The sequence below is a fragment of the Trachurus trachurus genome (genome assembly GCF_905171665.1).
Source record: "Trachurus trachurus genome assembly, chromosome: 16".
NCBI classification, from domain to species: domain Eukaryota; kingdom Metazoa; phylum Chordata; class Actinopteri; order Carangiformes; family Carangidae; genus Trachurus; species Trachurus trachurus.
The window spans coordinates 10961941-10985925 of NC_139902.1; the positions used below are offsets into that span (position 1 = coordinate 10961941).

The 23985-nt window shown below is 42.3% G+C and overlaps 3 protein-coding genes across 8 annotated transcripts in view; 2 read left to right on the top strand and 1 right to left on the bottom strand.

Moving 5' to 3' along the window:
• The window catches only part of cadm4 (cell adhesion molecule 4), a 150962-nt gene extending 143922 nt beyond the window's left edge, over positions 1-7040 (top strand). For 3 of the 6 annotated variants that reach the window (XM_083989422.1, XM_083989426.1, XM_083989421.1), the window contains exons 7-9: positions 2452-2553; positions 5211-5339; positions 6564-7040. In XM_083989422.1, the coding sequence (XP_083845548.1) occupies positions 2452-2553; positions 5211-5339; positions 6564-6673 (341 nt within the window). In that variant the 3' untranslated portion in view covers positions 6674-7040. Of the gene's footprint in view, positions 1-2451; positions 2554-5210; positions 5340-6319; positions 6398-6563 lie in introns of all 6 variants that reach the window. The other 3 variants (XM_083989423.1, XM_083989425.1, XM_083989424.1) reach the window with 3 other exon arrangements.
• Positions 7041-11090: 4050 nt separating this feature from the next.
• LOC310999676 (adenosine receptor A1) lies at positions 11091-15132 on the bottom strand (the record flags this gene model as incomplete). Its single annotated transcript, XM_083990216.1, has 4 exons — positions 15043-15132; positions 14938-14955; positions 12714-13050; positions 11091-11949 (listed from the first exon to the last, which is right to left on the bottom strand). Exons 3-4 carry the CDS (start codon positions 13046-13048, stop codon positions 11091-11093), a joined length of 1194 nt encoding a protein of 397 aa, XP_083846342.1. The 5' UTR covers positions 13049-13050; positions 14938-14955; positions 15043-15132.
• A 1370-nt stretch (positions 15133-16502) lies between these two features.
• On the top strand, positions 16503-22508 carry rps19 (ribosomal protein S19). Its single transcript, XM_083990205.1, has 6 exons — positions 16503-16559; positions 17279-17349; positions 17527-17627; positions 18604-18787; positions 20503-20557; positions 22454-22508. Exons 2-6 carry the CDS (start codon positions 17279-17281, stop codon positions 22481-22483), a joined length of 441 nt encoding a protein of 146 aa, XP_083846331.1. The 5' UTR covers positions 16503-16559; the 3' UTR covers positions 22484-22508.
• Positions 22509-23985: the final 1477 nt, after the last annotated feature.

A 23985-nucleotide genomic window follows, 5' to 3' on the forward strand; every position in this document is an offset into this window, starting at 1 on the left:
GACTGTTGTAATGAGCTGTCAGGATAATTGGAATGAAAAACACAGACCTCTGTTTAATGAAGTGAGACTCTCAAAAAACAGAATGAGAATGAAAATGGAAAGAGGTTGGGGGCGAGTGGCAGAGGAAGCCAGACACAGATAATGTAGAGTCAATTTTGTATGAAAAAAAAAAAGTCTTCAGTGATGGTTCCCTTCACACGTGACACTGCAACTTTATTGGCATCTGAGTAAATTTTGAATGATTTCTCAGCCAATCAGTGTTGGCCTTAATGTCCTCAGCAGTGGACCTCTGATCAATGTTGTATATTCGGCACATTGGTTGACAAGCCGAGTCACCACTGCTCAAGGCAGGGCCCTCATAATCACAACCACAGAACATGAAAGAATAACAGGGCTCATCCAAAATGGTGGCGCAGTGTCCTCAGGCACACTTCTGCAAGAACTAGATACGCAGAGAAACGTCATTATCGCAAGTGCTGCCACATCCATCCCTGGAAATAACATGGGCTGTGTGCCTGATTGGCAGCCATATAGTGTTAATGAATAACAATATGATGTGGTGGAAAAGAAGGGACGCTATCGGCCAAGAGAACGACAGCTGTATGGCATTTTCCTTAATTAAGTTGAAGAGAGGCAGTGAGGGAACGCAGTCACCAAGGAATGAAACTAGAGAGGCAGTTGATTGAAGGGAAGTGAATGAGGAAGGGGGCCGCAATTAAAGGAGGAGAGTTTTGGTTTGGTTGATGAAGAAAAAGGAAGTGAGAGATGGTGGTAGAGAGATAAGAAAAAGCTGGAAATGGTGCGGAAGGGTTTTTTTTTTTTAGGTCACTGGTGTGATAAAAATTAATCAGTGTCCGGTTAATTAGTGCATCGATCCCGGCCATTAATCCTCAGTCCTCAGGCTCAAGTGACAGCCACATATGTGTATTCACTCACATATGCAACATACATGCACTCTTACAGGGAAGTATCAACACAAACACAATACTTAGGTAATTGTAAGTTCTTTCCCTCTATCAGGTTCAATTAGCTTCTTTTCACTTTTTCTTTGCATGGAACTCTCTATTCCACAAAATACATCATGTACATTTCTTTTCAGGCAGAGGAAGACCAAGGCAGAATTGCAGTAAAAAAAAAAAAAGCTAGAAAAGAAAGGAGGAGTGGAGGTATAGTGCTGACATAAGAAGAGTGCAAAAAGAGATTGATGATCTCAGGGCCAGTGGGAGAAAGGGATGGAAGAGACAGAGGAATACTTACCAATAAATTACTCCTGAGCAGAAAGGGCAATGTGTGTGTGGGTGTGTGTCTTTGTGTGTATGAGTGTATGTGTGTGGAGGCTATTAAGCATTTGTTTGTAGGTATGCGGGAGTGTGTTTTGAGTATGTGTGTGAGCACAAGCCTGCGTGTATTTGGAAACAAACTGCAAATGTGTTCAAATCTCTGTGTGTGCGTGCACCTGTGTGTGCGTGCACCTGTGTGTGCGTGCGTCCTGAGACCTGGCGAACATAAACTACACTGCACGTTGCGGTTTTAGATTGTTTGATGAAGTGGCATGTTATTCACTTTGAGAGTGCTGAAGCACACTCACACACACACACACACACACACACACACTCTCATACACACACTCCTGTCTCCTTTTTTGTTCTTGTCAGCCATTATTTTTGTCTTTAACAGCAATATGAACTTGTCTCTTTCTACCTCTCTACCTACCATTGTGTCTCAGCCATTGATTTGGAGAATGTGTCAAGATCCAAGCTATTGTTCGGCATTGAATGAGACAATCCCGGCATGGCACTTATCCATTGGGAATGCATCTGTCACAGACAATGTCTCTGTCTCTGCTGCCATTGTACCACAGAAAATGTGTCAGTGATAGAGAATGTGTTCTATATATTCCATTTGCCTTGTAGATGAATTGCACTTTGCCAGGTGTAATTCTCTTCAGCACCTGCTTTAAAGCATGTCTGTCCCATTGTAAACTTTTACTTTAACCCCCTTTCATTTGGTGCAGAGTTCCGCCATTTGTCTGCGTCTTTATCGCTTGTCAGGGGTCGAGATCGATTCCATTTCACACCCACATTCAATTTGTGAAAAATAATTAGCGACATTTGTCTCTGGTGCAGAAATGGCATCTGCTTCGGTCGCTGAACACCATGTCTGAAATCAGTCTTTCCTCAATTTCTTGGGTTTTACATCTGTGCCTCCTCCTTGAAACTCATCAGAAAAGATGAGGTGTCTTTTTAGACCACCACCCAATAGCTATCAAGCGAGATGCTGAGCCACATGCAGCTGTGAAACTGGATCATCAATAACCATCCACAATAAAGCCATGTTTTATGTTTTATGACTTTCTTGTAAAACCCTGCAACCCTGTGTTGAAATGTCACTGCATGATGTAGATAATAGTATTTGTGCATGTGTGTCATCCCATTCCCTGTCTGTCTGTAGAAAATGTGTCAGTCACTACCACGGCCCCTCCCACTCCTACTTCCACCTCCCATCCCGTCACCCCAACCTCCCTAACACCCAGCTTCGCCTTGGATCCAGAAGGTAACACACACTCACCTTTTTTATTCTCCCTCTGCTACCCTCCATCTTTCCCCTTGTCCTTTCCTGCTCTCCTTTGGTGTCGTCCACTCCCCATATTCATCTAATGACTCGTAGGTGTCCCAGTCCCACACACACACACACACTCACACACATTATATTTCCACTACAACCTTCCTTTGCCCTGCATCTACATGAGCGCTTGTGTCTGCAGACGCTTGGGTATGCATCATGCGCAACCACCCACTCTCCCTGTTTCTTATCACTGGCTGTTTGATGCACCCCACACACACTGCCCAGTCAGCATTTGTGTATGTGTGTGTGTGTAGGTGTGTGTGTGTGTGTGTGTGTGTAGGGTCTGGGTGGGTCTCTTGGTGCTTGGTGGGTACTGTTAATGAATCTGCGTTAAGAGTTTAAGGGATTGGCAGCGCACCCAGCCTTTAACTGACTGACACTGGCCTCTGGAGAGCTGAGAAGATGCTACACAAACATATTTACCCGCACACATCCACGCTCACAAACACACACACATGAGAGAATGACAGACAGAAAGAAAGAGGGAAAGGAAAACAAGATCCAGGTGGCTGTCTAATCACATTCTCCCAGATGAGTGTTACACAGCAAGAGAAAGTACAGGCTGCTTGGCACTAGTGCTACCTTGAATCCATATGTGAGTGAGTGTAAAACTCCACTTTCACTAGTTTCCCTCGCTTTTTATCTACACAATCCATTTATACATGAACTGACACAAACACACAGTCACTGGCATCTCCTCTTTCTTTCCACACCTTTTGGCTGCTCTGTCTCCTCTCTCTGCGTCTTAAAAGAGAGAGATGAAGCGAAAAAGGGAGCGGGGGCATCCTTCTTGTTCTTCTGTTACCGCTGCCACCGTCTGTGGCAGGCAGAAGGTTGTTCACCTGCTGGGCATGTGTGGAAATGTCATAAAGACTCATAAGAGAAAGCTGCGGCTTCTTGAACAGTTAGCTGAACGTTTAGTTGATGCTGATGTATCATCTGAGGGGCTCGGAGAAACAAGGCGCTTTGGAATGCCGTCAGTCATTTCCTGTGGCGCTCTGGGCTGCTGTGGATTTAGCGCAGGGTGGCGTGAGGTAAAAAAAGGTAAGGGAGCGCTTGAGTGCTTTTGCTTTTTCCGTTCTCCTGTGAAATATTGCCTGGGGCAGCTGCTTGATCTTATCATAGCTGTGTCCTGGGTGCACAGATGCACAGATGTGTAGTTTATCACACACAACGCATACACACCAATACTCGATCATGCAGTTTGTCACAGTGCTCAATGAGACACTTATCCAGGAAATATGTGTACCAGAGAGCTCACTCTCCTCTGCAGTGTCATCAAGGCTGCCTCTTCCTCTGCTTCCCTCTTCTAAAATCGCTCTCTCCTGATCTCCATGTTAACACTGTATTAATGATTCATGTTCTAATTCTGCTTTGTCAAGGTCCAACAGCTGCATCAATAACACTGTGTCCTTGCTTCCTATTGGCTCTTACATGACAACCCCCAAGCCCCTTGCCCATCCCCTCAAAAAAGCCTTTTCTTGTCTGCAGCTCAGATGCTGTCTCCTCATTTAAGTTCATATTCACAAACGCAACCACTCCTTTCTCTTGCACCACACTCAATGACCTGCTTCTATTGTTTTTTGAAATTGTATACCGACACATGCCCACAGACGTGTTACTGCTTGATCTATATTAACTGACAGTTAAGCTACTGATTTATTTTTTGTCAACTAATCACTTAATTGTTTTGTCCTGGAAATGTCAGTGTCAGAAAAAACAAACAAACATAATATTGCAATTTTCCAGAGCTGGCAGGTGATGTTCTGTCTCTGTTTATATTCTATTACTTGATTTAAAAATCATACAACAAGAAAAGAACATTAAGTTGTCATATCTCAGATGCAGGAGCCAGTAAATATTCGGCTTCTTTGTTGATAAATGACTGAAGCAGTTCATCAATTGTTAAAATTGCTGTCATTACATTTTTGTGTCAGTTGACAAATTGCTTCATCGACTAATCATTTCAACACAGTTTCTTTCCCTATTCCTCTGTGTTTGTTGTTGTCCTTTCCTTTAAAGTGTGTAAACTATTAAAAGAAGAGGTCGACATAGAAAATACCTCTTTGCAATGTTACACCACAAAATGTCACAGAATTTAACTTATCTTCTTTATCTTTTTATCTCTCTTCACTCATCTTGTGCTGAAGTGTTTGATTTCATTTCCCAGGGTTGCTATACCTGGAGTGTAAACACACTCAGAGTTCCCCTCATTCAAAATGCATTGTGCTCTTGACAGGTGCTTGGCTGGAGAGGGTTTTTAGAGGCTGACATACTTATTTCTTTATTCACTCTCTTCATTTCTCCACCCTCTTCTCACCCGATATGTCTGCCTGACATTCTGTGCAGTGGGGGGTGATGAAAGGTGATAATGCAAGTTGGGTGGAAGATATTGACTTCTCTTTCCCATTGTCTTGTTCCTTGCACTCTCTCCCACGCTGGAGTTTTAATGTGCTTTCTTTCTCTCACTTTTATCTCTTTCAGTTCTTTACCTTGCGCTTCTCTCTCCTTATATCTCCATATTTTCCTCTATGCACGCCACACTCCACCCATGGACGTGAATTGTCTCTCTTATTGTTTCACAGATCCCGGTGCAGTGGTAGAGACTCACAGTGCAGTGCCATATGCGGTGATAGGTGGCGTTCTGGCACTGCTGGTTTTCACCGTCATCTGCGTCCTCATTGTGACCATCTGGTGCTCCGTCCGACAGAAAGGTAACACATATACACTCACAGTCACTTGCATATCGAGCAACACAAAAGTTTCCTTCACACGGCTTGGCACTCAGAGCGTTTTATCACATTTTTCATAGACACATTATCTAATTTCTGTACTTTTCTTTTATAACATTGATGTAAAAAAGTCATTGGAGCACACTTAGACCCAGATTCTCTGAAAATAATATTTTAAACCAAGGTGTAAAATTGTCAGCACACAGCAGACAGGATGGGATGCTCATCTCCAGTCGGGCACCGTCCGTGATGGACGACCTTGGCCAGGATAACGGAAGAGAAAGGGTGGGGTGGGAAATGTAGGTGTGGCCCCGTGTTTTATGACTCTGTGTTAGTGTATCAAGGCTCATCTATTAAAAGCAGCCTCCCTGCATCCCCTATCTTTTAAAGTGCCCTCATTTTGGCAGCCTTTGACTGGGCGCCAGAGCTGCCAAGAAATGATCCGGGAACAGTGTAGCAGGCTGCAAACAGCCATTACTTACCCTATGGCTAGACAACCCGTCAGTCAACAATCCGTATGACTTGACCGCCAATCAGCACAGAGACAGGGCCATTACAACCAATCAGTGTTGAGACAGGGCCATTAGGGCTTTGTCTTCGGCCTGCCGTGACTGTCAGCATGCCAGTCAGCCTCTGCAGTAAGGAGAATGAGAGTGTCACTCACCCCTGGAGTGAAGGGACACCCTCAGCAGGAAGATGACTTGAGCAGGCCGTGCTCCCTCTAACCTGCACTGCTCCGGCTCATTAATCATACAGACCTAAGGGGTGTTAAAAAGTGTTTGATAGGTTTTCTGAGTGACGTAAATGTGCCATTGTTCACTTGCACCTAACCTTCCCTCCACCCTCTTCTGCCAATCTCTCCTCCCTCCCCGCCTTTTATTCTCTATCATCTCCTCCTCCTCCTTCTTCTTCTTCTTCCTCTATTCCCACTTCCATCACCTATCTTTAATGTCCACCGATAGGCTCATATCGTACCCGAGAGCCTATTCTTGCTTGGTATTGACCTAACATTACTTAACTAATGAATTAATCTGTCACAGGTATGGTACTTGATAATATTAGCGCTGATTGTTTTGATAATTCTGCATGGCGCTGCAGTGATCATGACGCTTTGCCGCCTAACCTTCCCCTCCAATGTCCCTCTTGCTCTCTCTCTCTCTCTCTCTCTCTCTCTCTCTCTCTCTCTCTCTCTCTCTCTCCATTTAGGTTCCTATCTTACCCATGAGGCCAGTGGGTTGGATGAACATGGTGAGGTGCAGGAGGCCTTCCTCAATGGGAACGACGCCAGCCAGGGCAAGAAGGAGTACCTACTGTAGCCCTTTTTCCTTCCCTGTCCCCTTCTCTTCTGACCTCAACCCCTATCCCTTCCTCTCCCTGTCTCCTCCCTTATATACAGTATATACAGCAACACACACACACACACGCACATACATACACACACACACACATACACAAACACGTGTACCACTATACAATGCGCCATAACAGGCGGCCTTCTGAAAACGACTGTATACAGATACTGCACACAGCCAGTCCATCCCATACCATCCCATCCCATTCCACCCCATATCTTTCGTACACACAGACACACATACACACTTGAACCCAGAGACAGAATGAGAAAAAAGAGAGCCTATGACCCACCAGCCATTAACGACTGTGCCATATACTGTAAGTCAGAGAAACGAGCGAGAGGGAGGGGGTGGGGGTGGGAGTGGGATAGGGGTGTGAGGGTGAGTTGCATATAGAAAATAACGAAATTATGCCATGATTATTTTTGATCACGAGGGAAGCGGGGAGCACAAAGAAAATGTTATTCTGCCCCGTGCAGCTGCCAAAGTGGAGGGGGAATTAGGGGCAGATGACTGCTGTAATTCCATGCCTGAAGAAAACCATGCATTTCACAAAGCTCAATCCTTAACTGCCAGAGACAGCGGGAACAGCGTGTGAGGAGAGGGGGGGGGGGGGGGGGGGGGTGGAGGGGTGACCTGGAGCTACTGAGCACCCAGTGCTAGCAAAATTGAAATTTAAAAAAAAAATTGCCAAAGCATCTTGCCTACAGACCACATCTCATCTATAATTCCCTAACAACACTGGAGTGTGTAAGCCCAGAGTCCCGGGAAGTATCCATACTTTATGAACAAGTTAACTGTCCTGTTTTGCTATCCCTGGTGGGTGGCCTGCCAATAATTCGTGAACAAAAAATAAATCAGCTGTTAGTATTTTTTGGTTCCTCCCATGTACCAGCAGTGAGGGAAAGGTGGTTCTCCTCTCTTTTAATTTACTCTCCATCTCCTTCCTCGTCGCTCACCTGTTACATCCTCTCCCCTCTCCCTTATATCTCTCGTTCTCTCTGTCTGCCCCCCTCCTCAATCGCTCCTCCTTTGTTGGCTCCTAATAATGAAAGGATTAGTGTTGGGCTGAGTTCCCGACAAAGAAGAAAGGAATATGACTTGCGAAGGCATTAAAGAAAAGCTTAATTATTTTAGAATGTCATTAAGAGGATAAAAAGGTTTAAAAGTCTTATTAAGAAGGGCAAGGGGAGCGATAGCAAAAGGAATGAATGGGAATATAAAATGGATGGATATTTTTTTCTGAATGCTACCACACATATGCAGATACATGCACACATTCATACAGTACAGTAAACATGTTGTCAGAACAAATATACATATCTCCGAATTCCTTATTTGTATAAAAAAAAGAACTGCTACATAAATTAAATGAAACTTTTAAGAAATAAGAAAACAGTTTACTATTGAACGCATTATGAAGCAACTATACTAACACAGAATATTAGCCTATAGAGGTGCAAAGCCGAACAAACTACTGTCCAGTGATCTTTAAAGAAAATATAGAAAAGAACAAAAAAAAATCATTTGTCTTTATGAGAAACCAGAGGTCTTATTGATTTTTTATTAATTATTATTATTATTTGAACAATTATGATTGTTGTTACTGTTATTATTATTGCCGTTGTTATTATTATAATTGTAAATGTTAAAGAAATGTACACTTCCCATGTTTTGTTTTTGATTCTACTGTAGAGAAATTGCTGTCTTTTTTCACTCTCTTCCTCTTACCTTTCCTCTCTTTCCCAGTCTTTCTCTCTCTTCGTCTCCTGTGCCTAGTCGTCTCTTCTCCTGTCTTTCACTCTTGTTTATTTTAGAGTCCATGTGTCATTGTTGATATATAGCTAACTATTTCTTTATAGGGGAAAGATACAAAGCACGACAAAATAAAAAAGAATTCAAAAATAACCTTGGGGATCAGACTGGTTTTTGGATGTATTTACTCTGTAATTAGCAGGTGCTGTTTTTGAAATCCTGTGAAAAGAGAACAGGAAACTGAGCATATGATTAGATCAATGGGGAATAGTGGAGTTATAGGTGGGAAAATAAAGATGAAGGCGGCAGAGCACTGGCAGCTCATTCAGAATAAATAGAATAAACAAAACAGAAGGTTCTGTGGTGCCTCTAATGAATCATAAGAACAGATAGCAGGGAAGAAAGGGTGACAGGAGGGTTGAGTCGGATGCACACAGAAAAATATGACTCTGCCATTAACTTCCACGCAATCAATACCCGATTCTGTCGAGAAGCACTCAACATGTCCATCTGTGCACAGGGCTAGATTTGAAAGCCGCCGGAGGTCGCGGGGTGATAGATCGATGTGTTTCTCTTCCATCGATGGCAAGGCTCCACGGTCGCCTGTCATAAAGACAGATTGTCAAACGGCAATCAAAGTAATGGACTTGCCAGGCGCCACGAGCATGAGTTGACACTCTGGCCAACAAACAATTCGCACACGCACGCATCTACACAAGTCAACAGTAGACATATCTTCAGTTTATGATGACGCAAGGGTAGCACAGGTAGTTCCTGCTATCAGACCTTCTGTGGTCGATGGGTAATAAAACAGAGAATATTGTTGCTTTATGTGTCTCACAACAGGAGTGTGTGCCCTTCAAACAAAGGTGTCACATCGGCTGTTTTCCCAAGGGACAAACACAGTCTGGTTGTGTTTGATATAGTTATTTCTGCTTCTCCACACAGAAAAGAAAAACCTCAAAAAAACTTTACTTTAGTTTTAGTTTCAGATAAATATTTTAATCACATTCAAATTCACAGGGTTAAATGTCGATGATTGGTCATACTTTTGATGCTTACACTGGTGTATTCTGGGAAAATCGCTATTATCTGATCATAGCGGTGATACAGTCCAGCAGCTAGACCTCCTGACAACCAGAGCACCACCATGATCATAGGAGGGTGATTATCAGATCAATAGACATGAGCAAAAATGAGATAGGGACAAGCCAGGCAACACTTAGTTGTGTTCCCCCATGCGTTTATGACATGCAGTGAATGTACCATAATCTGACCAATAATGACTGCAAGAAGTCCGTCAATAACTCACACAGTTCGCTCTGATGGTAGTTTTACCGATTAACATCCTGGAACGGGTACACATCAGAAAATTTCCCATTTATGACCCAATATATGGCTGTCGTATTTCATTTCTACGAGTTATAGTAAATATCACATTCCATCCACCTCTTTATGTTCCCGGTGGCTACGTGATGGATTAGACACAGTTGTATCCATCCAGTCAACCCAAGTGACCCAAGGATGGCGTCCGTTCATTGGTCACAGTGAAGCAAGGAGGTGTGTACAGAGCGGCAGCATAGCAGGAGGCATTGATTGAGATGACTGAGTGTGGCGAGGCCTAGCATAATCAGGAAGCTTTCAGGCAGACAGAACAATTGAATGGGCAGCTTCACCAGGGAAGCTGGGTTTCTTTCTTTTCTTTTGATAGTTGCGGAAGACACTACAGTATTCATACACGAAGACAAGATGGAAAGCAGAAAAATAATATGTACATGGTGAGTGAGAAAAGGAAAAAAAACTGACATTAGATCAGTATAAAGAGCTGGAAAATGATTAGGTAACACGAAAGAGCCAGCAAGAAATCTAAACTCTGAGATGACTGGAGAGAAGGAACAGGTCTGTGATCAAGGGAGGCACAGAGAAGAGAGAGAAATCGTGTTGACTGCCATGGCCATGTTCCATGCAGAAAGAGATGGATTTCTCCTTTTTTTCTCCATCAGTGGTTTCTTACACCAACACGATTCAAGATGAACAATCCAATTAGTGCGAGCAAGGCCCTTTTATTACAAGAGAGCATCACATTGTATTTACAAGTTTAATCAAAACAGCTATGAAGATTGTGTCATAACCAGGTTAATTATGTTTCCCTACAATGCTGTGTCCTCTCTGGACCACTATGTTATTACTGGATGTTTAATTAAACGCTGTCACTCATACATCTACATTACTGCTGGTTGGCTTAGCAGAGACTTAAAACAGGCTTAGGATAACACCCATAGGAAGAACAGTCAAAGAAAACAGACATCTGTGATCAGGATAGTTGTCATCATCTGGAGACTTAATTTTCTCACTGACATTTGGTGTGGGACCTGATAATTAACTGGCCTTTTCATTTGTGAGTTATTCATAACGTCTGTGCACGGGGTTGCTGATTAGTTAAGAAGCCAACAACAAACAGGAATGTGCTATATATTTATTCTTTTTTTAGTGCTTAGCCTTTTGTTTCAAACATTGTGCAGTCAACATAAGGAACATTGTTCAAGGGGGGTTATTAAACTGCTTTTTGTTGATGAAATGGTTTACAATTCAAACAACTGCTCACAACTTCCACTGTGTCAGGAATTTAGACCTCTGGGCACACTTTGGCTTTCAGGGAGCGCTTGGCTGAAGACCATGGAGCTGCCTGCACTGCCTCGCACAGGGCCATATGGACAGATTTTCCTCTGGACAGGGCTACTGCAGGTGGAAGGCTGGGAACAGAAAGAGGAAACGTTGCCCGTTTGTCCCCCACTTGTTTCCTGGGGGGAGTGAAGAGGATCTGGGGCACAAGGCTGTACAGCTGGAAGAGGAACAGGGTAACTGCGTGAGCCCAGGCAGGGAGATTGGTACTGGGGGTAAAAAGCATGAGGGCATGCATAATGTGGATAGGCAGGCACAGCAGAACTAAAAGGGAAAGAGACAGAGCCAATGAACGGACCCAGTAGGAGTCATGTTTTGGAGGGTCTGCATCACTAAAAGGAGACTTCCTGGGCTTAACACATAGTAGGTCAAGGTAAATGGCCAGCAGGCAAAGCAAGGGTAGCGTGAAAACTGTCATCCCATGAACATAGACTAAGAATTGGGGACTGAGAATAGTGTCAGGGGCACACACTCCCCAGTGGCTGCTGTGAATCTCAGCATAGGTGAAGTTGTGCATGTCCTCCACATAAAACTTGGACAGGAAGCCTCCATATGGAAGGTACTTCCCAATGACTTTGCGGTCATGGTGGTACTTAGGAGGTGGGGAGGAGGTAATCTTAGGCAAAGAGGTCGTCCAGTTGCCCCCCAGCCCTAGGCCAGCTGTGCCTGGACCAGAGTTGCCACTTCTCCAGGTGTCAAGGACGTCTGAGCCGATGAACTGCGCAAAGGACGCCAGAACAGAGCCCACCCAGCACAGCAGAACCACGCACAGAGCTCGCCGACGGGTCACCACTGTGGAGTACCTGGCACACAAAGACATCAAGGTGTGGAAATATTCTAAATTAACTTTTGGCGAAGACTTTTGAAGACTGCTCCCCAGTGCTTTAGATTATAGAAAGACATCCACATGAGTATCTGCACTGTTCCTACAGTCCTAAACTACTTTAACACTCATGTCTCACAATAAAAATATGGGGTAGAGGAATGCTCTAACAGCTGTAATATGTGAGCAAGCCCCATAGCTAACCGCAGATGACTGTTTTTGACAACAGATCTGAGATCAAGTGCACAAAAATACCAGCCTACTTACACCAGCCAGTTACCTCGTTGGCACAAAGCAACTGAAGTTGATGTAAAAAAAAAGAAAAGAAAAAAAAGGCAGTACTGACTCTCTTCGACTGAAAGACTGGATTGTTAGGTCATTGTCAATCAAACATCTAAGAGCCTCTTACTGATATTTACACACTTGTATTTCAGATGGAAAACAGTCTTACGTACAATGTCAGATCTTGACATGTTTACTTCTTTTTTGTTACCCATATTGATTTTCTTCTAAGAGCACTCTTGAGAGTGTTGCTACTTACCACCCACATATCACCCTCTCCCACACGTACAAAAAAGTGTAAAAGCACTGATTTGATCTTAATTCAGTGTGTGATGCTTTATTTCATTTTTCTCAGATTGTACCAATCTTAATTGATATTTGTACCTTGTAAATATTTCACAGACAGCTTTTCCACTTAAACACACACATAGGATTTTGATACTTATTACGAATTTTACTCACCTTTCTGCCAAGTGATGCTGTAGGTGGGTGTCTAGTGTAAGCAGCATCATCAGGAACATCGTAAACTGCCTGACCAGCATGGGGCAACACACCAAGGTTATGCAGGTGTACAAACACTGAGAGGTTCGCAGGTTGAGTAACACAGTTAAAGGGACATCCACTGCACCCCCTACAGCCCCCACCCAGCCCAGGCACAGTCGAAGACAGCGTGAGACGCTTCCAGGTTGGGGTCCTCCCTGGCCGCCACTGACTGCCATGCACAATCGCACACTCACTACGATCAACGCTACAGATAGGATGCACTGGCACAGGGAATACAGCCACATGAATTCCATGTCTCGAGGAGATAAAAGAGAGGGGGGGGGGAAGAGAACTGTTAAAGGCAAATAACGTATCTGACCACAATTTAAAAAGCCATTACTGATAATGGTGTGAAAGATCAAATATTAAAGATAAATATATGTCTGCTTATGCAAATACAGACTCATTACGCCCACAGTAGTTGCCACCCCTGGCCTGTATGTTCCCATGGCTCTTTCGGCAAAGACTGGCTCTACAGCGTTCACTTATATTGTAAAGGGAATGGTCAAACATGGGGAAAGGCGAAGACCAGAAGGAATGCATTGTACATGAGAACATAGTGACAAAAGGTAAAGGAAATCTTGAGGTTAATCCTGTTCATTTAAATTCATTTTTATTATTTCAGCCATTCATGTTGTTGCAAAATTAAGCATGTTGCGCAAAAATTGCAGAATGACTTCTATCAAAGGTGCTATATAAATAAATAGTGATTGATTTTGATTAGTCATGCTATAGGCATGGGCCTAGTTACTACAGGTGAGTAGACTGACTGGGCCTTGTCCCAGTGATGATTCCTTGCTGCGTGATGCTCGCTCCTTGATATGCTCTTGATCTCGAAATAATTCACCGCTCTTATTTCTCTGTCATAGAAAATCTATTAGTGATTGGACGCTGTAAGTGACTGCTCTGAAAATACATCAGCAAAGTTTTATACCAATATTGACAAACAGATAAAAACTTAATTTCTTAGGAAGACAATCTTTTATTTCCCCATTTAATCTGCATCAAATGATTGGTAAGTCATTTTCCTTCAGTCGATTGTTTTTACAGTAACCATTAATTGAATTATGTTTCATTCAGACCACTCTCTATAGTTTCCATCACTTTTCTCTATAGAACTCAATTATCATGCTGCAACTCTCCGTAGAGTTGGAGTGCCCATTTACATTCTGTTTTGGAGCTATGTATGGCTACCCAGTACCCGCCATTTTTTATTCTGTTTCTACTTGTAATCAAATTTTGGTACCCAGGCCCATATGATGCATTTGTTATTAAGCATAAGATGTTGTGCAGAATAATAAAAAGCGTTAGAAAGAGAATGAGCAAGTACATGGAAGTCCATAGAATGCAATGCAAGTTTATGCTATGGGCAGAGAGACAGGCACTGAAAGAGTAGATATTTTGATAGGTATTGGAGAGCTGTAAACGTGCCTGGAGAGTGAAAAGGTCAGGCCAGACCAGACTTGACAGAACTTCGCCACTGAGGATGTGAGCACCATGCAAACAGAGAGCAACAAGCACTGAGCTGGGTGGCAACATACTGTTAGCACTTGCTTTACTCTCCCCTTTTTCTGGTCTTTGTTTTTGCCTAGCCTCTCCCTCTGGCCCAACATGCATCATTTGCTCAGTCATACTCTCTAAAATACCAATTGACCAAGACATTTATGCGTAAATACATGAACACTGACACTCACTCAGTCACAAGCACACACTCCCCTGATGAGTAATTTCCAGCAAATCTATTCATAAATGATTGGCAGCTATATTTTCAAACAATTGTCATGAAGCAGAGTACATGGATACTGAAATAGTGGATTTGCTGCTGCAATATGCCACCTGTCCATTCTACGTAATTAGTTTGACCTTTTCAGAACATTTGGTGTTAGTCGTCACTTTTCCATGATAATCCCGACTGGCTGAAATAACCTCTTTATACCGCTTCATAATCACTTTACACAGTAGTCTCCTGTCTCACCACTTGAAGGGCCTCAACAAAATTGATTTACTGAAGTAATTAAGGGAGTTTAATCCACGTTATGTGAGTTTTCAATTCAAATTAGTGGCTGGTCACTCCCAGTGTAATTAATTGCCTTAATTAATCAATTAAGCTCTTTGAAGCAACATTCACGCTAAAGGGCCAAACCTTTCAGCGTGGTCACTGCTGTGTAGAGAAAAGTCAAGAAGTATCAGTTTGTTGATATTATGTCAGAGAAGTAAATTAGGATTTTTAAAAAAGGTATACAATTACCTGTTGTGAAGACCTGCGATGACACAGATAGTTTATACAAAGCTCTATAATCTGTCCTCTGTGTGACTTGGCTGCCTTTTTATTTCCCTCTAGGATCTCTATCTCTCACTCTCACCTCTCACTCTAAACTGTCTGCCCCCACTGACAGGGTAAACCTGATTCATAAACCTCTGCTTATCCACCTGCCTGCTATCTTTCTCTCTCCTGTCTCTGCAAACATATCAATTGTGTCAATGTTGGAGCATGGCTGCCCTTTCCATCGGAGATGTGCAAAGGGCAACACCACCTCTGCCAGCCAGCGAAATATGTAAATAAGGCACATACACCCACACACACACATTCACAAAAAATAAGGTTGATTATTAATTTTTTCACTAAAAACTCTGGTTTTCACTCAGGTGTAGGCATTCTTCTAAATTTCTCTCCATTTGAAAAAGACAAAATACATGTACTTTTTTAATGGAGGTCGATTAGACAAAGATGAATAGGGAAATAGGCCAATAGGGAAATCAAAACTTTTCCAGGAGGATTGTGTAGGCCTATATTGAGCTATAGGCCTATTGCTGAGATAGAGAAAATGTGCTCACCTTTTCGCTTAGCCAATGTTACTCTAGTGACTAGTCTTGTGGTGTGTGTGTGTACATTAAATAATGTTGTAGGCTAAGGACACAATGGAGAAAATATTTAGGCTAACAAGAAAGACACAAAGTTTGGAGATGGCCAACTCCTGAAAATTTGTAGAAGCGTTTTGTGTGCTCTTGATGTTTACTTTAGTTTTTACATGCAAATTAGTTCCATTGAACTGCAGGGCTGACTGTTACGGCCTAAAAAATATGCCCATATTTCCAAAAAATCATCCAAGCATGTCAATGTGACTACAAATCATCCCCCCACTGTCTGCCAAAAGGGCCAAACTCCAAGTTGCAGGCAGGGGCACACTGAGTTCCATGTGTCAAGAGCAGAGATTAGTGAAGTAGCCTAACTTTTCCTGCTGCAGTTTTAAAATATAGCCTATAGACATTGTTAATTGTGTAAGTGGGGACCCTGCAAGACAGTAATACAAAAAAGTAGAATCATAGTAAGCCTAATTAACAGTGTTAAAAAAACAAATGTTTATTTTGTGTCTGTGGTATCATTGTTATAGTGACAAGACATGAAGGCTAGTTCTTGTGATTTATTTAGCTTCTTATATGTGTTGACTCCTGCAGACTTAAATCCAGATGTAGGCTAATAAACTTAAAAAAGATAACATAGGCCTAAATGGTGGGGGAAAGCCGTAGGCTGAAAAGACTGCCTGCAAAGTTATGTTCAGTGCTGCGGCGAGAGTCTTCTGTCTGTATTTTATAATAGCCTACGTCCATTGTCTCTGTCAGAGAGAGTTACAAATGTGACTGTGATGAGCCTCATCGCTGGAAAAAACAACGCTGTGATCTCGCGTTAATAGAACGAGACTTGCCCGTTTTAACACGAGTTGGAAACCCCGTTCCACCCTCTTCCCTTCGCTGTCCACAAGCAAGGTAACGCTCTATTTTTCCCCTTGTCGATTTTCTGGCTCAAAATTGCTTCAAATTATAGCAAACAGACGCGAAACGGGGCCAGGTAGGATATAAGGTGTAGATTAATAAAATGATGGAGCTTTATGTTAGGTTATAGGATCTGTTCATCTATTTTTTTAAAGGTATATTCCATGGCAGCGCTCGTACTATCGGTCTGCTGGTTATGGCTGCCCCCATGCTACCGCGTTGGGGCCTGTTAGCTCGTGGCTAGCTCTCCCGAGTCCCCCTACATTAATTGCTGAATTATTAAGCAAATATACACGTCCAAAACACAAAATGTGTACAGGTCGTCGGGATCTAACTGAATGGCCCCTTGTGTGGTAATAGCTTGCTCCCAGACAGGTACCACAGGCAGCTAGCGTAATGCTCGCTGTAAGGATGGCTAAAGCCGGCTGAAAGCGTGTGCTCGAGAGCCCGGACGCATGTATCGCATGCATCTGAAATGTTTCTGTCTATACTATTAAACCAAAATTGTTACAGCAATATCACATTTTGATTTATGCTGAGCGTGACACTCAAGCCCATACGATATAGTAATGTGTTTAGGAGGATCACATTATTTCAGTCAGCAAATTAACTTCTACAGTCTGAAGAATATATAGGGCTTTATTGACTAATTTTATTTCCTTAGAACGTGTTTGGCTATGGTGAAAGTAACATTGGTGTATTTATTTGTTCAGATGCCTGGTGTCACGGTGAAAGACGTCAACCAGCAGGAGTTTGTCCGTGCCCTGGCGGCTTTCCTGAAGAAGTAAGTTTAATGGTGTTTACCACCAAACTTGCCTTTGTCATTGTAAAAGTCCATTAAAGTTGTATTTAGTTCCAATGGATTTCACAAAGTGTAGATTTGCTGGCATATATTAACAAAACACTGATGTAGCTGTCTAGTCTGGTGGGCATCATGCTGATGCATCTCTCCTTTTTCCAGGTCAGGAAAGCTGAAGGTGCCTGACTGGGTGGACCTGGTCAAGCTGGGTAAGCACAAGGAGCTGGCCCCCAGTGATGAGAACTGGTTCTACATCAGAGCTGGTAAGTGTCAGTATTTATATTTGCTTGGTTGTCCAACTGGTCACTGCATCTCTTTTAGATAAGAAATATTTATGTTCTTAATATTCAACATGTGTCAATTGAAGGTGTGATACTGAATCCAGAATAAGTCAACCATTTGCTCTTATTGGGAGTTTCTGCTGTCCTGTTGAAGGACTGTTACATCTTTGTGACTGTATGGATGTTAGATTTCACATAGTTGTGGAGGCTGTCATATCCACTGGGAGATTGATTGGCTTTTCAAATTTCAACAAAAAGCCCTGCTCTCTGATTTAGAAAATAATGATTGATCTGAACAAATTCTGGTGCTATCAAGTCAAACAAGTTTTCTGTGTTTTGCCACTTCAGGCACCTTAGTATTACTGCAGTTGATTTGAGAGAATGATCTATAGTCCTGCAATATTTTTTTCATGCAGACATTCAAATCTGTTTTAAAGCAAAGAGACATTAAGATGTAGTTACTTTGCATTTTCCAAGACAGTTTCTTTAATCTATTACTGAAAATGTGTAAAGGATTGAACTGTCAGTGCCCATTGAAGTCTAAAAAAAACTCATTCACTGTTGATTCCCAACTTTAGTGTCTTGTTAAATGAAATATTAACTGGCATTAATTTCCTTGATGTCTCACTGAGAGCACAAAGCCATGTATGTGCTGAAGATGCATCAGTTGGTGAGGTAGCATCACCACACTCAACTGGTTTTCAGCTTGATCTGCAGTGATAGGTGTCCAGAAGGCATTTTTCTTCACACTTATTCAGTGATGGAGCCCGTAAATGTTTATTACTGTTGAATCGATCATGAAACAACAATTTCAAAATGTCTAACGCATCATTTTTCTAGAGAGGGCATACTTACAAAAAATTAGACAATGAAATTGGTACTCTTAACTATCCAGTTTCAATCATGTTGAGTGACTATTGCATCACAACTAACGCTACCACTATCTCTGCTCCCTCAGCATCCACAGTCCGCCACCTGTACCTCCGTGGAGGTGCTGGTGTTGGCTCCATGACCAAGATCTATGGAAGTCGTCAAAGGAACGGCGTGTGCCCTGCCCACTATAGTGTAGGATCCAAGAATGTGGCCCGTAAGGTGCTGCAGGCCCTTGAGCTGCTCAAGATGATTGAGAAAGATCCCAATGGGTGAGTGTCTCTTTTGCTGTATCTATCCGGTCTTGAAAGCATCGAAAACTCAATATTTTTGAATATATTTACTTGTTTGACTGTTACACAACATGCACATGCAGTTCTGTTAATTCTTACCCCTAGCCCTTTTTTGATATGTGCAGTGAAAGCTGACAACATTTATAAATTGGCAAATGCATGATGTGATCTCTGGGCAATGTTCATACAAACCTCCACCCACATAGTCCTCAACTTGCATCTGCATTTTAATCCATGCAGAACCAAAATGCAAAATATACTAATCTATTTCATGCTGAATAACTGCAAAACCTTAATGTAAAAGGTAGAGTTTGCATTGAACCTTCAATACAATCACTCTCTAACAAGAAGACTAATTGATTGGCTTCGTTTTCATTTGATTCAAGTGGGCAGGAAAGTGAAATTCCATTTTGAGTTAGTCTCTGTTTCATGGTTGATAAGTGCTTTTAGCCAATGTGTAAAGGATGGAGAATTGATCAGCGGCCTTCCTTGACAAATACTTAAAGCAGATATCAGTGGAATGTTTTTGTTAATATAAGTCCTAAATAGTCCTATTTTCCGTCAGCAATCACTTACATGAAGTATTTCAGCCTAAACACGAGTCTCTCCGTCACTCTGCTCTGCTGTAACCCGAGGAGAAAATTTTCCTTGTGGGATACAAGTGTTATCCAATGAGGAGAGAGAACGGCATGAAGGGCTGTGTGTGCAGCCAAGGGATGCGCGTGAATGTGGTGACGTAGCACGAGGACCAATTGATGCCTGACAAGGGCGGGGGCTGCTAACTCATGGTGCGTTCAAAGAAACTCGTACTTTGTGTTTTTCCTTCCTGTGAAGTCATACCAGTTCGATCTGGTACGAGTTCACGGGTCGGAAGTTACGAGTGGCCGTTATAGGGAACTTTCACAGACAACAGGATGGTAAAAACACGAGCTACGGGTTACCTGGAACGCTACCAAGTCGTAGTTGTGACTTGAAGCTGTAACTTACGGTTTCAAAAGCCTGCCTTGAACGCAGCATTAGCCGAAACGGCCGTGAAGCTGATATCTGCTTTAAAGCAGAAGTGAGTGATATATTTGTGTTAATATAAGTCTTAAATAGTTATATCTTCCGACAACAATCACTTACATAGAGTGTTTGGACTGAAACACGGGTCTCTCAGTCCCTCTGCTCTGCGCCGAAGAGAAAACATTTATCGTATCCTACAGTTTTTATCCAATGAGGAGAGAGAACGGCATGCAGGGCTGTGTGTGCAGCCAAGGAACGCCGTGAATGTGGCGACGTAGGGACGAGTGACTGTTATGGTGCGTTCAAGGAAACTCGTATTTTTCCGACCGTGAAGTGGTACCAGTTCAATCTGGTACGAGTTCACCGGTCGGAAGTTACGAGTGGCCGTTATAGTGCACTTTCACCGGTAAAACAGGTCGGAAAAACACGAGTGGGTTGCCTGAAACGCTACAAAGTTGTGACTTGAAGCTGTAATTTACGATTTCAAAAGCCTGCCTGGAACGCAGCATTAGCGAAAACGACCGGACCACTCACTTCTGCTTTAAGTCAAGTGGCCTAATAGAAGAGATGTTGAAGACTTAAACATTTTGTACATTGATCCCCCTCCTGTTAAACATGCATAGATTGATGTATCATTGTGTCCCCTCTATTTCCTGTTTTGATTTTTACTGTTCTTTATTTTTGCTCAGTGGTCGCAGACTGACCTCCCAGGGAACCAGAGACCTGGATAGAATTGCTGGCCAGGTGAGAAATTTTCCCTGATTATTACATTGACTTGCATGTAAGAACTTAATTATTTGAGAGTTTTTGAGTTACTGAAAGTCAATTCAAAACCGTACGTGATTGACAGCATCCAAGATATTAATAATCCAAGTACTTAAACCACTGATAATTGGAATGTTGTTTGCCCTGCTGAGTCAATCAGCTCATGCACCAACTATATTAAATGAGGTGCTAAATGTATTGATGAATCCCTACAAAAGATAAAATTTTCTCACAGTGTGACAGTGAACATTGTGTACTAAGCCCAGCCTTACAACACAGATCATTTGAAAATGGGGTGCAGGAGTTTTTTGAGTTGGTGAAAAATGTATGAATGTTTGTTGTGGGAACTGAAACGGATGGATCAGTTGGGTGATGTTGCATACAAACAATATGAAATACTGGCACTGATGTTGGCAATTGGTGATTATATTTCTTAAAAGACTTATCACAAATTGCTGTACCAGTGGCCACGGGTATGACAAAACCAGTTTTCTAAAGCACAGCAAGTAGCCCAGGTCTGCAGGTTATGCATAGTGTGATTATGACATTGGTTAATATGTTATCACCCAATATGCATTAAAAATATCCCCTGAATTAATCTGAGGTCTGTGTAGTGGTGTAAACCCATTTCATCTCACTCCAATAAATGGTGCTGGTTGAATCCCACCAGACCTCCTTTTCCTCTACTTGTTACAGGGGAGCAGACTTCCCAAAACTTTCAGTAGTAACTGGTACTGAACAGCGAAAGCACATGCACAAGTGTTCAACCTACTGCTGTGGTTTAAATGCTCTAGTATCAAGCGTCCGCAGCTTTTGAATGTCATCACAAGTTCATGCAGGCTGGGCAGAGGTTGGTTTCAGTGAGTGACTGTATGATACACTTTGCCATTTTATGTGATGTTCAGGCGCTCTCGGGGTGGTGCCTTCAGCGAGTGTGATCACAGAAATATCATCCCTTTGCTTTGATGCAACACCGTGTCTGTTGTGGGAGTACACAGCCTCAGTGTCACTTCAGCATGCAAGGCTTTTTTAAGCACTTGTCCTTGGGCAACATTTCCTCTGCCAACCAAGTCAGTTATGTGTCGTGGATGGCACAGTACTGGAATTCCTTGTTCGCCTGTTTTACTGAAGAAAAAAAAAATCGCGGTTGGGCCTTGTCAAAAATCAGAAAAGCAGCAGCGTTGTGATAATCCAAGGGTAAAGGGGGTAAACATGAGGAGGGAATTTCATGCTTGGCAAGTCCGCCGTATGGCACCAGTTTTCTCCTTGTTTACCCATGCTAATGAGCAATATGCAGATGAGCAGACCTGGGCCCGGCCTGCTGCACAAAACTGGCAGGAAGCATGTTGGTGTGGCTTCGTTACCTTCTTACGAATCCCCCTTGTGTGTTGTAGTTTCTGATGGCTTTTTAAGAGATTGATGCTTTCCCTTGCAATTGAAGTTCCTGCCATGTACTGTCAGTAGACTATTCAGGATGTCTTTGGCAGCAACTGGAACGTAGTTTTTCTTCCAGACTGTGTTGACTCTAAAGTCCCCATGAAATTGCATTTTGATAGCATCTTACTCCCTTAAGTTGCACGGGTCCCGCTGAAACACAACATTGCGTATAATGTGGTCAGAAATTTTAAAGTGAACAGGATAGTAACAGTGGAATATTAAGCAGAGGAGAACTTTCATTTGGTGGTTCAAATAATTGGGATAATTCACAGCTCTATGGCAGCATGATGAAACTATTTAAACATAATTCCCACCCCCTTCTGCAAGTAATTGGATTTCAATTTTAAATTTTATAAAGGCAATGTAATACCCTCTGCCCTTAAGACTTATCTTATGCATATGTTTAATGTCATTTTTTTTGTTTTGTCTTTTCCACAGGTTGCAGCTGCAAACAAGAAAACTGTTTAATAAATCTTTTTTGGAGAAAGTCAAATGCTGTGTGTGTCTTTGTTACTGTGTGTGAACTACAAGGAGCTGAGGACAACAATAGTCCGTTCAGTATTCTGAAGTGCTGTCTAGATGCACCCTGTCTGGTTTTAAGAAATGGCTTGAATGTTTGTTTTTTTTGGACTTGCATTTCATCGACCTTGCTCAGACAAATGTGTTGGCCAAAAAATGGAATGGAATAAATATGAACATTACTAAAACCAGCTGCTTTTTGACAATCCTTTAGCTTGAATGTCCTTTAGTCTAAAGGGCATTGAATGACCCTTTGTTGTAATGTTTCAGATCCTCACATCCTTTAGCCAGTAAAAGCTCACTACGGGGTGCAGTTCGATCGAGCAGCTTGAAAATGCTTCCTTGGAGTTGATCCATCAGTGAGCCAATACAGCTTCTCATCTGTGGCCAAATGTTCTCTGCTGTCGCTATACCACTTATGCTTCCACATTAATCTTTTGTTCTTGCCACCGTGTTCTTGTATCTGGTGTAGTTTGCACTGATTGATCCATGATTCCAAAACTACAAAGGGGGAATTGTTCAGTTGACAAAGGTGGATGATTGCATGTCCATAAGCAACATAGTCATTTCAATAGCTGGTAAGGAATGATGTCATGATTTAGTGGGTTCATTCAGGGCCACAGTGCCATCTACAGACTTGCACGGCCAACAACAGGTACTATATACCAAGTTTGCAAGGATAATGCCATGGAGCAAAAAGTACTTGTGTATTTTACTGTTACTGCCAAGATAATTGGGACATTGTGTAAAGGGTGCCTGAAGAACCTAGACCAGTATTCATTTTATTTGTGTGGAAATTGGGTTGCTCATTATATGAAGGCCTTTAATGGTGCTTAGCAATGCCTAATGTGTCTTATGAAAACAACTTAAATGGAAGATTTAGTTACATGGCTGTGTTTGAGAATAAACCACTTATAAAGTTTTTTCATGTGATTGGTTCTCAGTTTGGGCAACTTGAGGCAGCACTCTTGCATTCCTCAGTGGAGATGTAGTAGCACATAATGTAGCACAAAGCTCAATCAATGACAGCACTTGACTGCCTTAATTTGGCGGTGCTTCTAAAATCCTGCAGAGGGTGCCAAAGCCTATAGAATATCTATCATGCCTATACATGAACTCTGGGGTGATTGTTTCAGAGGCGCCTTTGCAGGTGCCAGAAGTGGTAGCATTGAGTAATCTAGCAGCAACGGCATGATTTTAAAAGGAATAGTTAAGTAGTCATCCTTATAATTAGATGGATTATGTTAAACAAGTGATACTTATGTTAAATTTAAAGGTGCAGATGAAGGGTTACTTATTCTGTCAGCTGTTTTTTTTTTATGTTTCAGTGCTGAAATTGTGAGTAGTCCACTATGCTTTGTATTTTCATTGAAAGGAGCTTTCCACAGAAATGTAACACACAGAGGCAATTGACTGTAAAATATCCAATCTATTTTAATTCTCACTTTCAG

Bases quoted from the DNA above. Each gene is read 5' to 3' on its own strand.
- rps19 (XM_083990205.1), top strand. From the start codon at position 17,279: ATGCCTGGTGTCACGGTGAAAGACGTCAACCAGCAGGAGTTTGTCCGT. The intron at 17,350-17,526 runs GTAAGTTTAATG...TCCTTTTTCCAG, and splicing joins CTGGCGGCTTTCCTGAAGAA to GTCAGGAAAGCTGAAGGTGC. The intron at 17,628-18,603 runs GTAAGTGTCAGT...CTGCTCCCTCAG, and splicing joins CTGGTTCTACATCAGAGCTG to CATCCACAGTCCGCCACCTG.